Source organism: Pecten maximus, chromosome 18 (genome assembly GCF_902652985.1).
Source record: "Pecten maximus chromosome 18, xPecMax1.1, whole genome shotgun sequence".
NCBI lineage: Eukaryota > Metazoa > Mollusca > Bivalvia > Pectinida > Pectinidae > Pecten > Pecten maximus.
The window spans coordinates 21,499,907-21,515,718 of NC_047032.1; the positions used below are offsets into that span (position 1 = coordinate 21,499,907).

Below are 15,812 nucleotides of genomic sequence, written 5' to 3' on the forward strand. Positions count from 1 at the left end.
CATGTAGGATGGAGGGAGACTCCCTACGACACAGACATCACATGTATGATGGAGGGAGACTCCCTACGACACAGACATCACATGAATGATGGAGGGAGACTCCCTACGACACAGACATCACGTGTATGATGGAGGGAGACTCCCTACAACACAGACATCACATGTAGGGTGGAGGGAGACTCCCTACGATACAGACATCACATGTATGATGGAGGGAGACTCCCTACGACACAGACATCACATGAATGATGGAGGGAAACTCCCTACGACACAGACATCACGTGTATGATGGAGGGAGACTCCCTACGACACAGACATCACGTGTATGATGGAGGGAGACTCCCTACGACACAGACATCATGTGTATGATGGAGGGAGACTCCCTATAAACAGACATCACGTGTATGATGGAGGGAGACTCCCTACGACACAGACATCACGTGTGTGATGGAGGGAGACGCTCTACGACACAGACATCACGTGTATGATGGAGGGAGACTCCCTACGACACAGACATCACATGTATGATGGAGGGAGACGCTCTACGACACAGACATCACGTGTACGATGGAGGGAGACGCTCTACGACACAGACATCACATGAATGATGGAGGGAGACTCCCTACGACACAGACATCACGTGTATGATGGAGGGAGACTCCCTACGATACAGACATCACGTGTATGATTGAGGGAGACTCCCTGGGACACAGACATCACATGTATGATGGAGGCAGTACTGGTCTTTCCACCTACCCTAACTTTATGTATGTCCACTTTCAAAACACTTATAATTGTTAATAATAACAGTTGTTAGTATACACAATGCATTGTTAAAAGTTATGTATGGTTAAAAAGAATTTTTTTTTTTAATATAAACATTGCATACTTACGATAATATCGGTCTTTTCAATGGGGTAATACAGACGAAACAATGCCCCTGTATCCGAGAGGGGGTCTGACGTGTGATCACAATCCAAACATCCTACGGAATATTCCCCAGTGCCGGGTGGCAAATGTTTCCGGACTTTTTCACCAAGGTCCAGGGGAAGGGGAACTGATTGAATTAAATTGTCGATTTTCCCCATATTTTATAATATTCGCAGCCTTGCTCAGGGTTCAATGCGGGCAAACAACACTTCCGCGCTCCAAACTGATATCAGTACTGTACAGTCAGTCACGAAGCCAACTAACAACACAAACACTGATAGAATTCTGTCGGCTCCGCACTCTCGATCCCCGGCGGTAGAGGTGGCCACGCCCCTACTTTGAGGGTATCCCCAGTCCACGAACCCTTTATTACCTGTTCACAGCAGTGCTAGATTGTTGTTTATGTTAGCACGTTCTCGTATCCACGGCTTGACAGTGTATGTAATGACCCCTGACCCCCAGAGTACCTTCACCTTCGAGAAATAATCGTACCGGTTGGCATATATTTAATTGGGGCCCGAAACAGGTTATTTCGTCGTCAGGAAACTTTAATATTATTCTCGGACAGTCGCGTGTCAGCACGTAAGATTATATAACTAAGATATATGTGTCAGTGCATGTTTATATCAGGGACATACACATATGTCTTATATAAGCTTACATGTTTGTAATTACTTTTGTTTAAGGAAATAAGACATAGTCATCAGTATGATTTAAAAAAGAACATAAACGTACGATCAATGAGACTTGGAGTACTCTATAAATCACATAAAAATAAGCGATATATAAAATCACGTTTCTGGTACGATATTGAGGATAAATAAAAAACAAGAGGCCCGATGGGCCTATATCGCTCACCTGGTTCTACAGCAACTTTGAAGTTGATTGAGGTCATTTCTACAGATACTATGCTGATAACCTCTTTATTCAAATATCAGAGTAGGCTAGGTTTATTCATATCAATAAATTTTCTAGTCCTTCATTTCAGCATACTATCGGGTCTTGGAGACTCTTAATTGGCTATAGCAAAATTGTTGTTAACAAATTTAAGCCGATTTTACCTCTGTGACCTTGAATGTAGGTCAAGGTCATTCATTTGAACAAACTTGGAAACCCTTCATATCAGCATGCTACAAGCCTAATATGAAGTCCCTGGGCCTCTTGGTTATTGAGAAGAAGTCGTTTGAAGATTATAGCCTATTTGACACATGTGACCTTGAATGAAGGTCAAGGTTATTCATTTTAACAAACTCTGTACCCTTCACCCTAGCATGCTACAGGCCCTAAATCAAGTCCCTGGCCATCTTGGTTATGGATAAGAAGTTGCTTGAAGATTATAGCCTATTTGACCCATCTAACCTTTATGAAGGTCAAGGTCATTCATTTGAACAAAATTGCTTTTTAATTGGTAGCCCATTATCCCAGCATGCTACAGGTCCAATATCAAGTTCCTGGGCCTCTTGGTTATTGAGAAGAAGTCGTTTGAAGAGTATAGCCTATTTGACCCATGTGACCTTGAATGAAGGTCAAGGTCATTTATTTTAACAAACTTGGTAGCCCTTCACCCAAGCATGCTACAGGTCCAATATCGAGTCCCTGGGCCTCTTGGTTATTGATAAGAAGTCGGTTGAATATTATAGCCTATTTGACCCATGTAACCTTGAATGAAAGTCAAGGTCATTTATTTGAACAAACTTGGTAGTCCTTCATCCCAGCATGCTACAGGCCCAATATCAAGTCCCTGGACCTCTTGGTTATAGCCTATTTGACCCATGTGACCTTAAATGAAGGTCAAGGTCATTCATTTGAACAAACTTGGTAGCCATTTACCCCAGATGCTACAGGCCAAATATCAAGTCCCTGGACCTCTTGGTTATTGAGAAGAAGTTGTTTAAATGAAAAAGTTGACGCCGGACGGACGGACGGCCAGACGGACGCCGTACCACGGCATGATTTTGTTTTAAATCGTTACCTTCAGTTTACATGTAACCGGTTTAATCTGTCTACAGTACAACTTACGAGAGTTCGACTTTCATATAAATTTGCTATTATTATGGCACTGTATTGTGATATATTCACATCTCTCTCTTCTTCAGCCTAGTAAACTCTGCGAATAAATTAGGCCTAGCATATACCCAACGGATTAATAAGCGTGGGAATCGATAACACATGTAATTATGACGTTGTCTATTTGTGACGTTACCGGAACGTCAACTAGACGGCGCCAGTTTGAAAGGACTGATCAACGCTAAACTGTTATCCGATGATCTCTACACAAAAAGCTGGCGTCAAGTGAGTATTTTGTCAAAAACTGAATTTCTCCGCGATATAATCTAACAACAAATGACTGAAGCGTTCAGTTCCTAGAGAATATGTGACCACGTCACTACTAAATCTGTGTCAATACACGTAAATTAGACGGAAATTGTGGATTGTGAATATATCAATTAATTAAAAACGTAAAAGCTATTGAACAAAAATGTTGAGCTATTTCTTTTAATTTTGTTAACAATACTGGTGTCTTTACGTAGATTCACTGGAACTAGATTATCCTTAGCAACCACAGCTGCCATAGTTACCAACGTCGCAACACACCCTGATTTTATTTTCTTCGTATTGTAACGATTTGTTTTATGTAAGTCAATAAGATATATAGAGGTTACACAACAAGTGGTTGTTTGATATGGAATTAATTCACACGAGTAAGTTATTTTTTAAAAGTTGCAACTTTTAAAAAAATAACTTACGAGTGTGAAATAAATTCCATATCCAACAATCACGAGTCGTCTACCACAATTATATCGGCTGGAATCAAAGGGAAACTTGGCAAAGTATAATTTCGCCTATGCAAATAAAGGGTACCGGTGACGTCCGGGACCCGATGATGTGACGTCATTCGATTATTGATGACGTCAATAACAATTGCAGCTTGGGTCAAAGTTCGAATTCTTGACCAATCAAAAGACCGGGAGGTCATATACCACTAGTGGTATATAACATATATTTATCCAACAGTCGGCACATTTATACAATGACTTGAGAGTGGAATAACACGGCGTATTGTGCTAGAAATATCAATTATTACTGTCATTAATGTAAGAACGAGGTAACGTCATAATTACTTTATGTTACGTCATGATTATTCAATTTGATATATCATACCCATGTGGAAAATCGATATATTTTATATGAAGAATTCGAACACCAAAATGATTAAATTAGCTTATTTTCTATTTATTTTTTAAATATTGTACAAGCGGCTCAAATATATATCCCCAACCCCAACGGAAAAGTCTGAATATTTACGTTTACTTATTTTGAGATTCCATTTATTCTAACTTTAAAGTTTGTTTCGGGTGACATATTCAATGAATCAACAAAATTTATTTCTATACCTACAATGCCGTCATCCCCGTATAAGGTAGTGATCAATTTTGACATCATAGGCTGACGGCAAAAGTGACAATTACAATTTGATAAATGCCACATCTGGTAGGTTTAAACGTGGATATAAGAACTTCCATCAAACCTTACCATAACAGTAGTCCTGGCTTCGTATAAGACAGTCTGTCTTACCAATTATCTTATGTATTCAAGTCTTCCGGACCTTTTTTTTCTGCGAAGTTGACTATAAATCCCCTTTTGTTAAAAAAAAAGTTCATCATTCAATACGTGCCACTAATACCATATTTATTTTTCATTTTTTACCCAACAAAAAATAAAAGTAAATGCTTCAAAATCATCGTATGTTTATTGCAATGCATGACAATAAATCTTATATTCATAAAACAAAAGGAAAAGGTAATTTCAACCATATGAAATTTGGAACAAAAATTCAGAAAGTTTCAATAGTAATCCTTGATAAAGAGAGACAACTCTTGCAGAAACAGAAACGTGTTGAGATTATCCACTAAAGGGATTTATTAATCACTGAAAGACATCAATTTAAGTCGCAATGACTTCTTTGATGTACCTCGGGTTTGGCAATGTAAATATGTAAATTATGCCATCTTATAAAATTGTATTGTGAAAGGTATGGTGACTTGTTATGGCCAAATACCAAATCTCGCATTCTCGCGTTATCGGCCTTAGGTTGAAAACGCGAGAATGCGAAAACGCGAGAATGCAAAAGAGCGAGAATACCAAAACTCGACGTGGAAAATGCGAAAACAAGAGATTAATCTTGGACTCTCGCCGTCGCGATTTCGCACCCAGTCCCGTTGCGTTTTCGCATTCTTGGTCGAAAACGCGAGAATGCGAGATGAGGCTTTAATGGCCGTCCTGGTACTCTCGCTCCCTCGCGTATGTTATATATATATATATAACTATATTTACATCCAACGTACTGTATATCCCTATTTATTACATTTTTACCAGTGAAATATCAAAAATTATTCATTCTATAAAAGTGATATTTTTCACTAGTGAAGAATATCATATTTTTCACTAGTGAAAAATATCACTTTTGCTGATTTGACCAATCAAATTAATGATTAGAAAATACCAAAATAATTGACCAATCAGAAAGCCCGACATATATGTCAGCACCTGGACAGGGGAAACTACTTTTTTTGTTTACAAATTATCGCTGTAGTCCTAGTTAGCATACGGGGTAGGGTTTTTGTTGATAAAAAATGTAATAAACAGAATATCTAACAGTGTCTTCAGTAAAACCAAATATATTTCACGAGTGGGGCTAATATTTTGATATTTTTCACGAGCTCGTGAAAAATATCAAAATATTAGCCCCACTCGTGAAATATATTTGGCATTACTGAAGACACTGTTAGATATCCTCTATATATGTTCCTCCAGAAAATAAGCGGTTTTCCTTACGTGAGGGAGCGAAAATGCGAGGACGGCCATTAATGCCTAATCTCGCGCTTTTACCTTCAAAAACGCGAGAATTCGAAAACGCGACGAAGAGAGTGCTAGATTAATCTCGTTTTTTCGCCGTCGCGTTTTCGTATTCTCTTCGTCGAGTTTTCGCATTCACGTTTTCGCTCCCTTGGTCGAAAACGCGAGAATGCGATATTTGATATTTGGCCCTAACGAGCCACCATATTTAACGGCCGTTCTCGCACTCTCGCTCCCTCGCATAAGGAAGTCCGCTGATTTTCACAATGTAAGCCTATACACTTATATTTCAAAATAAGCGAACTTCCTTATGCGAGGGAACGAGCGTGCGGGAACGGCCGTTAAGCCCTTATATCGCGTTCTCGAGTTTTCAACCTTATGTAAGAACGGCGACTCGGGTTGATTTGATCATACAATGTAATAACCTGCCAAACGATGTTTTTTATGGAATGGTTTAATGTCTGATTGGAATATAAAAAAGATATATCTTGCATGTCTTGATGATGATATATTATGTAAAAAAAACTTAAGAGATAAAATGAACGTTACGGAAAGATGCCGACGGTTCCCTAAATATCGAACAGACAAGCCAAACTGGCTTGGCGGGGCTCCATTACAGGTAAGTACGTCATGTTTATGTTGAATTATAACAGTGACGATATGAATTAATCAACGATATCCAAATAGGATCAACTGAGTCGGTCTGTTTCGCTAAATTCCATGGAATGATTATCCATACATACTCGATTTATAAATCCTCATGAATAAAAAAACCCTTGCAGTTCACACGTCATCGTGACCCATTCACAAATCTTGCGTATATAATTCATACCTTGTGTACGAGATATACCCGGTATATTAGCTATGCCGAACATTCTTGAGGAGATAAGGGCAAGAGAAATTTAACGGCGTTGTTCTTCTCTCTATTGTATAAATGAAGGTCATAATATTTGGTGGTAAGAGGAAGGCTGTATATGTGATGCATGTATATTAATCTTAAATCGGAACCAGTTCGGTGACTTGTAAAACTTGCGTCCAATAAAGGTCCACCTTTGGAACAATTTAATCTTCGAAAATCCCCTCTTTGATCTGCAACGTCACTAGGTGATCATATGTGATATGAAATTGGTCTAAAATGGAATGCTTGGCCATTAAAGATGTTCCATACCCCTTTTACGCCTGCCTGTCCAAATGTAGCCTGTAATTTGATATTTTCTTGTATCGTAGGAACCATTTTATACCGTATTTGTGAGATTAATATTTAAGTTAAAATATCTTATTGTTTAATAATCGGAAGGTTTATACGCAGTTCGGCCACCTCATGTGATGGGTAGATACTGTATCTAGGTCACCGACCTTGTATGTTAATACTGATTACCACTGTGGTATCTACATGTATTGTTTTATCGACATGCTCTCAAATTACGTTACACGTGATATTTTTTATCCCAGGTTACCTAAATCGTGACCTATATTTTTATGGACGATGCAAAATGTGTGTGATCCTTAAGTAGACATAAACTATCTATTTTTGTGTCTATATTTATTTATTGATCTATTCATAGTTTAAATTTCAGAAATATATTATTTCAATATATTTATTTAAATTTATTTATTTTTATATTGATTTTAATCAATTCATTAATTACTTTAAGTTGTGACGAATTGCCTAATTAAAATAGCAATAGGCCTGACATAGCATAAAACACCTCATATAACATACAACATCTGACATAACATACAACACCTGACATAACATACAACACCTCATATAACATACAACACCTCACATAACATACAACACCTCACATAACATACAACACCTCACATAACATACAACACCTCACATAACATACAACACCTCACATAACATACAACACCTCAGATAACATGCAACATCTGACATAACATACAACACCTGACATAACATACAACACCTGGCATAACATACAACACCTGGCATAACATAAACCACCTGACATAGCATACAACACCTCACATAACATACAACACCTCACATAACATACAACACCTCACATAACATACAACACCTCACATAACATACAACACATGACATAACATACAACACCTCACATAACATACAACACCTCACATAACATACAACACCTGACATAACATACAACACCTGACATAACATACAACACCTGACATAACATACAACACCTGACATAACATACAACACCTGGCATAACATACAACACCTCACATAACATACAACACCTCACATAGCATACAACACCTCACATAACATACAACACCTCACATAGCATACAACACCTCATATAACATACAACACCTCACATAACATACAACACCTCACATAACATACAACACCTCACATAACATACAACACCTGACATAACATACAACACCTCACATAACATACAACACCTCACATAACATACAACACCTCATATAACATACAACACCTCACATAACATACAACACCTGACATAACATACAACACCTGACATAACATACAACACCTGGCATAACATACAACACCTCACATAACATACAACACCTCACATAGCATACAACACCTCACATAACATACAACACCTCACATAACATACAACACCTCACATAACATACAACACCTGACATAACATACAACACCTCATATAACATACAACACCTGACATAACATACAACACCTGACATAACATACAACACCTCACATAACATACAACACCTCACATAACATACAACACCTCACATAACATACAACACCTCACATAGCATACAACACCTCACATAACATACAACACCTCACATAGCATACAACACCTCACATAGCATACAACACCTCATATAACATACAACACCCGACATAACATACAACACCTTATATAACATACAACACCTCACATAACGTACAACACCCGACATAACGTACAACACCTCACATAACGTACAACACCTCACATAACATACAACACCTCACATAGCATACAACACCTCACATAACATACAACACCTCACATAACATACAACACCTCACATAACATACAACACCTCACATAACATACAACACCTCACATAACATACAACACCTTATATAACATACAACACCTCACATAACATACAACACCTCACATAACATACAACATCTGACATAACATACAACACCTTATATAACATACATCTCACATAACATACAAGACCTCACATAACATACCACATGACATAACATACAACACCTTATATAACATACAACACCTGACATATCATACAACACCTCACATAACATACAACATCTGACATAACATACAACACCTCTAAAATGACAAAACGAGAATGTAAATTAACGGGTGATATGTTTGTATTGTAAGTTATTTTTAGACCCCATTTGAAACCGGGTTTAAATCGCCGGGTGACTAAAATTACGCAAGCCTTTATCTTATCAGCCATGTGTGCCTGATTTATATCCCAGCTAGATTCAGAGACGTTTGTTTTCAGGTATCATGGAGACATTAACGAGGACGATGGTAATTCTATTGGTCACTTTAGTGGCCACTTCCGCCGAAAAGGACTGTGACCAGTCGTCAAGTGTGTGGGTCAATGGGGAGGAACATAGAGGGGGATGCAAGGTAATGTTGTTACACCAACTAATAATTTCAATTTCAATTTCTTTATTGACTGTAGGCCATATGGCCCATAAGTACATATTATAAACAAAACAATACATGATAATGGCATAGAACATCAATGCTACACTACAAATACAAAGTGGAGTACGGATTAAAGATATAAAGATCGGATTTTGTTTGCTTCAAATATAAATTTGCCTAAGCGACTTAATTCTTTGATATTTTGTACACTTAATAACTGTATTAATTTGAACATTGAAGGCTTTTGCCAATAGTATTTCTTAATGAGGCGTCTTCTTAAATTGGTATACTTATTACATATTAATACAAAATGGTATTCATCTTCTATCTCAGTCGTTGATTTACAAATTAAACAGTGTCTCAAATTGCGATCAATATTGTTAAAGCGGCCAGTTTCGATTGCTAAGGAATGCGCAGACATGCGTAGTTTTGATAAACATATTCTGAATTTCATAGGTATATACTTAGTTAAATAAAACTGAATAGAAAAATTATCCACAATATGTTTATATAAAACACATTTCGAGGAGTTTTCTAATGCATCTCTCAAATACTGTTGGGCTTGGTCAAAAATTCTTTGTCGTATACAAGGTAAAATAGTTTCAGAGTTATTTGGTGATTGACAGAACCTTATTTCGCCGAAACCTAAAGAGCATAATAACTCCTTTACACCGTGTACCCAATTAAAACATAAACCAGTGTTTTTACTTAATAAAAAATCATATGCAGTATTCAAAATACAGTTTTTTGTGTCGAGTAGTTTGAACCAATATTTAATAATTCTATATCTGCATGTATATTCTAAGGACAAACGACCAAGTTCCCAGTAAACTGGTACATTATTTGTCGATTTTTTAACCTTAAGTAATTTCTTACAAAAAAGAACATGTACATTTTCAATATCTGGTCCTTTGGTCGAGCCCCACACTTCACATGCATAAAACAGAATACTACTTACATAAGTATCAAACAAACTCAACATGGTTTTTACAATTTAAACTCATATTTGAACATTTAGAAAATAAAGCAAACATGGCTTTACGTCCTTGGTCCGCCAATTTTTTTTGTAAATTCGTGAATTTATTGTTGTATCTAAGGTTTACACCAAGGTAAGAAAATTCGTCAACACTATCAAGTTTTTTCCCATGGTAAGTCCACAATTCATTATTTAGAATTTTACCGCCTTTACGGAAAACCACAACTTTTGTTTTTTCACTATTCACAGTTAATTTCCATTGTGAGCAATAATCATCCAGGTTATCTAGTAGGTTCTGTAGACCTTCGACAGATTCCGAAAACAGGACTAAATCATCAGCATATAACATAAGAAATAAACTTAACTCTTCAAAATCATATTTGCTGTTGCATTTAGAGATGAAAAAAGACTCAAAATCATTAACGTACATAGAGAAAAGTATTGGAGACAAAATTTCGCCTTGTAATAAACTGATATTGTTTAAAAAAAAATCAGATAAGTATCCTTTGAATTTTGCATAGGATTAAACATTACTATAAATTGATTAAATAAGAGAAACTGCTACATGTATCATATCTCGCTCTACATTAAATACCCAAGTTCTTCAAGGATTAACTATCATTTAAGTGTTTTCTACTCTATGTTTATCTAATTGGAGGTAATGATATTTTTCGAAATTTAAAAAAAAATTATTTCGGAAGTTTTAACTTCGTATGAACGAAAAGCTCACGCGACCCTATTCCGTTCGTCATCCTTGACCTCAATACCACTTCTGAACGGCATATTGGATTTTAATTAAATCTAAAGGGACTGTATGGAGAAGATTGTGAATTATCATCAGTATACTCAATCACTCCATGAAGACCGAGATATATCTTTATATGATCTCTGATTGTTATTCGAGTGTTTGATAAACAATGAAATATTTGTTTCCTTAGGGGCTGGGAATGAGGGTATTATAGATAAAAGTGCTATCTTGGCCATATTTAGTTGTGTATATATACAAAGATTGTGTGATGTTTGAGGGAGAAGGAAAAGTCCAATGATAATATATTGCCTCCAATCACAGCAAAAGCCATTTAGATATGGAGTCTATTTGTAGTAGATGGTGCCTACCTTACTAAACAAAATACGGTAGATCCGTCGCATGCTCTCCACAGTAATAGAGTAAGTGCCTTGTCCTTCGACACAAAACGTCAGAGGACGGCTAGGGATTTAAACTTCAAGAGAAAAACACCTCTGAGTCTGGGGTCAATAGATAATGTACTACGCACCGAGATCAGGTTTTGGAAAAAAATTAGTTTGTTGGCAGTTTTGACGGGGAAAAAGTTTGTTGAAAAAATCCAAAATTCAACAAAAAATTCGGGGGCTTTGCCCCCGAATACAAGGTAATAATTGTTTTTGATTTCTAATACATGTGTATTAATTTTGTGAATTTTGTGAATTTCTTCATAATTATTTATTCAAAACTATTGTGAGAAATCTATTCTTACAATAGCATAATAAAAGTGACCGTGATGTATTAAATCGTTGTTTTGTTTCAATCGCATATATAACAGCTAGTACTGCTTTATTTTTTTTTAAACTTATTGATCACACCAAAAATACTTAATTATCTCCCTTTACTAAGTGGGCAATCAAGATACATTTTATTTTGCTGATATTTGACATACATTATATCTGTATCCTTCTTATCAATTAAAACTGTACAGGATGAATGATCCAATTTTATAAACTGATAAAGATAGCAACGGATGATGAAATCACAAATATTAACACTTCATTTTCAGAACGTCAATGAAATATTCACAATGCCATTGGAAAATTAAAAAAAAAAAATTAAAAGTTCAAAAGGAATTAAAAATATTAGAGTTATTAAACTTTGATGTAACGGATATGAAAAAAAGGTTATTGCTGAAATGTTTCGACTAAAAAAAAGTTTGCCTTTCATTCTGGGCAGAAAAAATAAACTGTTTTCCACCGGCGTTCTTGAAAACGAACGTTTCGATGGTGCAGTGATGGTCGGTCCGATATCCTGACATGATCATAGTGGAATATTTGAATTTCCTGTCGTAGTTGTACTGTGATGAATATTTAAAATATGTGTACAATTCGCATCCATGTATGTAAATATATTGCGATCCGGGTATTCATATCATCGAATAGACGACTTCCACAATGATCATGTCAGGATATCGGGCCGACCATCATTTACCCTTTGAAACGTTCTTTTTAAGAATGCCGATGTAAGGTGCGAGTATTTCTGGCTAGGCGATTGGGTGCCGTAGTTCGTGAGTTCGAGGCCCGGTTAGGGCACGAGTCATGAAGTTGTTTTGCTTCGTCAGCTGTGTTATTATGTTATATATTATATATATGGACCGTTGGTTGGGTCAGAGACCTATATACTAGTATATATATAGGTCTCTGGTTGGGTCAAAAAGAAATACTTTAAGGCACAGTCGTTTTCCGTTTGCATTTGTATCCAAGCGATAGTATATTTTAATTTACATGCTCCGAGACCTATTACTCTTTTTATACATACAGTATCTGACAGTACATGAACGTCTCAAATTTCATGGATCAGCATGCATGTTCAAATCTGATCCTTAGTATAGCAGTGGACATATTATTTAAACTATTTCTCAAGAAATGCGTGTTTTTCATTGCGTCCTCACCACTGACCGTTGTACACAGCTTTGTTTGCCCTTTCTTTACAGGTAGATTTCCCCACCTGTGGTTACACGTTGCGGCCAGTGACGGACGTGTTCGGAGCGGAAGTTATCAACGTGGATCTCTCATCTCTTGACGCAAGTTGCGCAAACGCACTTCGACAGGAAGCATACATGTACAAATTTCTGTTGTTTCGGGATCAAGACTTAAGTTGGCAGGACCAAATCCGTTTCACAGAACTCTTTGGAAGGCCATTTGAAGAAACTTCGTCTGTGAACCGGAAGTTCCATCCAAAAGTCCCGGATGGCCGACTTGGTTACTTCTCAAATGACCCCAATGAGGGCCTACAGGGTCAAGGGACAGAGGGATGGCATGTAGATGGAAACATTGTCACCATTCCTCACGAGTTTACAATTATATACTGTGTCAGTGCTAGTAAAAATGGACCTACGTTGGTGGTGCCGTTGAAACAGATAGTGGACATGCTCGATCCAGAAGAAAGGGCGTTTCTGGATACGATCTACTTCGTGAGTGGTCATAACTCGAGTGTTGTGAACCCTTTGATCTACAAACACCCAAACAGGAATGAAGATACAATCATGTTAGCGTTAGGTATATTATCTGGAAATTACATCCAAAAAGAAGAAACTGGAGCGGAAAAAGTCTTATCCAAGGAAGAAACAAAATATATTCAAGATATCCTTGAGGCGAAAATACTAGGATCAAATCTAATCTACTCGCATCAATACAAGTCCAAAGATTTGCTTCTTCTTAACAACCCATCTGTCGCGCATATAGCAGGCCCGGGTTCACAGAGTGCGATGGAATTGTCCGGACTCCGCCTGATGCATCGGTCTACCGTTCGTGGAGAGCATCCGCCAAGTAAGCAAACGTCTGTTCACTATGAATGTGATACGATCGCCCCACACTTGGATGGATATTGCTTATTTTCGCTCAAAGACTCTGTTTTTTACCCAAGATACGGAATCTTCGATACGAAAGACGTCGCCAGACAAAGATGCAAAGGAGTTAACCCTTACGCCGATCTAGCGGTAATCCCAAATGAAAACTGGACAAATGTTGTAAAGAAAATTGTAGCACATACTGGCGTCCCCCATTGGATAAATGGGACAAATCCGAGTGACGAGGCCGTTTTTTGGGGAGACACCAAGAGTGACTATATAAACTGGAACGAGGATCAACCCAACGACCACGATGGTCCAGAAGAATGCGTAGTGGTCGGGCCATTCGGTACTTGGTTTGATCTGCCGTGTGCACCGAAGACCAAGAAGGGATCTGACCCTGGACCTGTGATCACGTGGGAGGATGGAGTAAGGAGAAAGTACAATGTTTTCCCACTTTGTGGAGTTAAGGCAGTTCGCTTGTAAACTCAATTTCAGAAAAAAAATATGTTCTTCATAAAAGAACTTAAAGAAAAGGAGTTTTTATAGTGTTAAAATTAAAGTGAACATATAATTTTGAATAAATACATTTGTAGTTTGTCGGGACATATTCACACGAGATGTTCAAGTTATTTGCCCTTAGATATCTGTACCATAGCTACTCTTTAACAACACTAGGAAATATTATTTAGAACAACGACCGTGATTCAGATGTCCATCGCTTATGTCCCTTTTTAATTTGGTTTGTTATCATTATTCATAAAGACCGTGATTCAGAATCCAATCTTTACGATTTTTTAACTGGATATGTTTATGCATATGTAGAAATCCTTGTCGCAACACATGAATATGTAAAATATTTGTTTGGCTTGACCCTGATCAATTGACAAGCTGATACAGTCATCTGATTATTTCAAAGACAAAATGAGTTTACATGAAAAATGCCAGGTCGAACTGAATGTTATAATTCAAAATAGCTTATTTAAGTGTCACATCTAAAAGGAACAATTATTACAAACTTTCAAGGAAGTCTGTCCACCCACCCTTACATCTAGTCTACTGCTAGTAATAGACTGACGAGACACTCTTCCCCATCACACTAGATACATCTAGTCTACTGCTAGTAATAGACTGACGAGACACTCTTCTCGACACTAGATACATCTAGTCTCCTGCTAGTAATAGACTGAGGAGACACTCTTCTCCATCGCACTAGATACATCTAGTCTACTGCTAGTAATGGACTGACGAGACACTCTTCTTCATCACACTAGATACATCTAGTCTACTGCTAGTAATAGACTGACGAGACACTCTTCCCCATCACACTAGATACATCTAGTCTACTGCTAGTAATAGACTGACGAGACACTCTTCTCCATCACACTAGATACATCCAGTCTACTGCTAGTAATAGACTGACGAGTCACTCTTCTCCATCACACTAGATACATCTAGTCTACTGCTAGTAATAGACTGACGAGACACTCTTCCCCATCACACTAGATACATCTAGTCTACTGCTAGTAATGGACTGACGAGACACTCTTCCCCACCACACTAGATACATCCAGTCTACTGCTAGTAATAGACTGACGAGACACTCGTCCCCATCACACTAGATACATCTAGTCTACTGCTAGTAATAGACTGACGAGACACTCTTCTCCATCACACTAGATACATCTAGTCTACTGCTAGTAATAGACTGACGAGACACTCTTCCCCATCACACTAGATACATCTAGTCTACTGCTAGTAATAGACTGACGAGACACTCTTCTCCATCACACTAGATACATCTAGTCTACTGCTAGTAATAGACTGACGAGACACTCTTTT

General features: G+C 37.4%; 2 protein-coding genes across 2 annotated transcripts in view; one reads left to right on the top strand and one right to left on the bottom strand.

The window, feature by feature from the left end:
* The window catches only part of LOC117316650 (platelet-activating factor acetylhydrolase-like), a 40,584-nt gene extending 39,220 nt beyond the window's left edge, over positions 1 to 1,364 (bottom strand). Inside the window, exon 1 of the mRNA XM_033871347.1 lies at positions 894 to 1,364. Coding sequence (XP_033727238.1) covers positions 894 to 1,088 — 195 coding nt within the window. The 5' untranslated portion in view covers positions 1,089 to 1,364. The remainder of the gene's footprint in view (positions 1 to 893) is intronic.
* A 7,761-nt stretch (positions 1,365 to 9,125) lies between these two features.
* LOC117316851 lies at positions 9,126 to 14,584 on the top strand. Its single transcript, XM_033871632.1, has 2 exons — positions 9,126 to 9,401; positions 13,116 to 14,584. Exons 1-2 carry the CDS (start codon positions 9,276 to 9,278, stop codon positions 14,454 to 14,456), a joined length of 1,467 nt encoding a protein of 488 aa, XP_033727523.1. The 5' UTR covers positions 9,126 to 9,275; the 3' UTR covers positions 14,457 to 14,584.
* Positions 14,585 to 15,812: the final 1,228 nt, after the last annotated feature.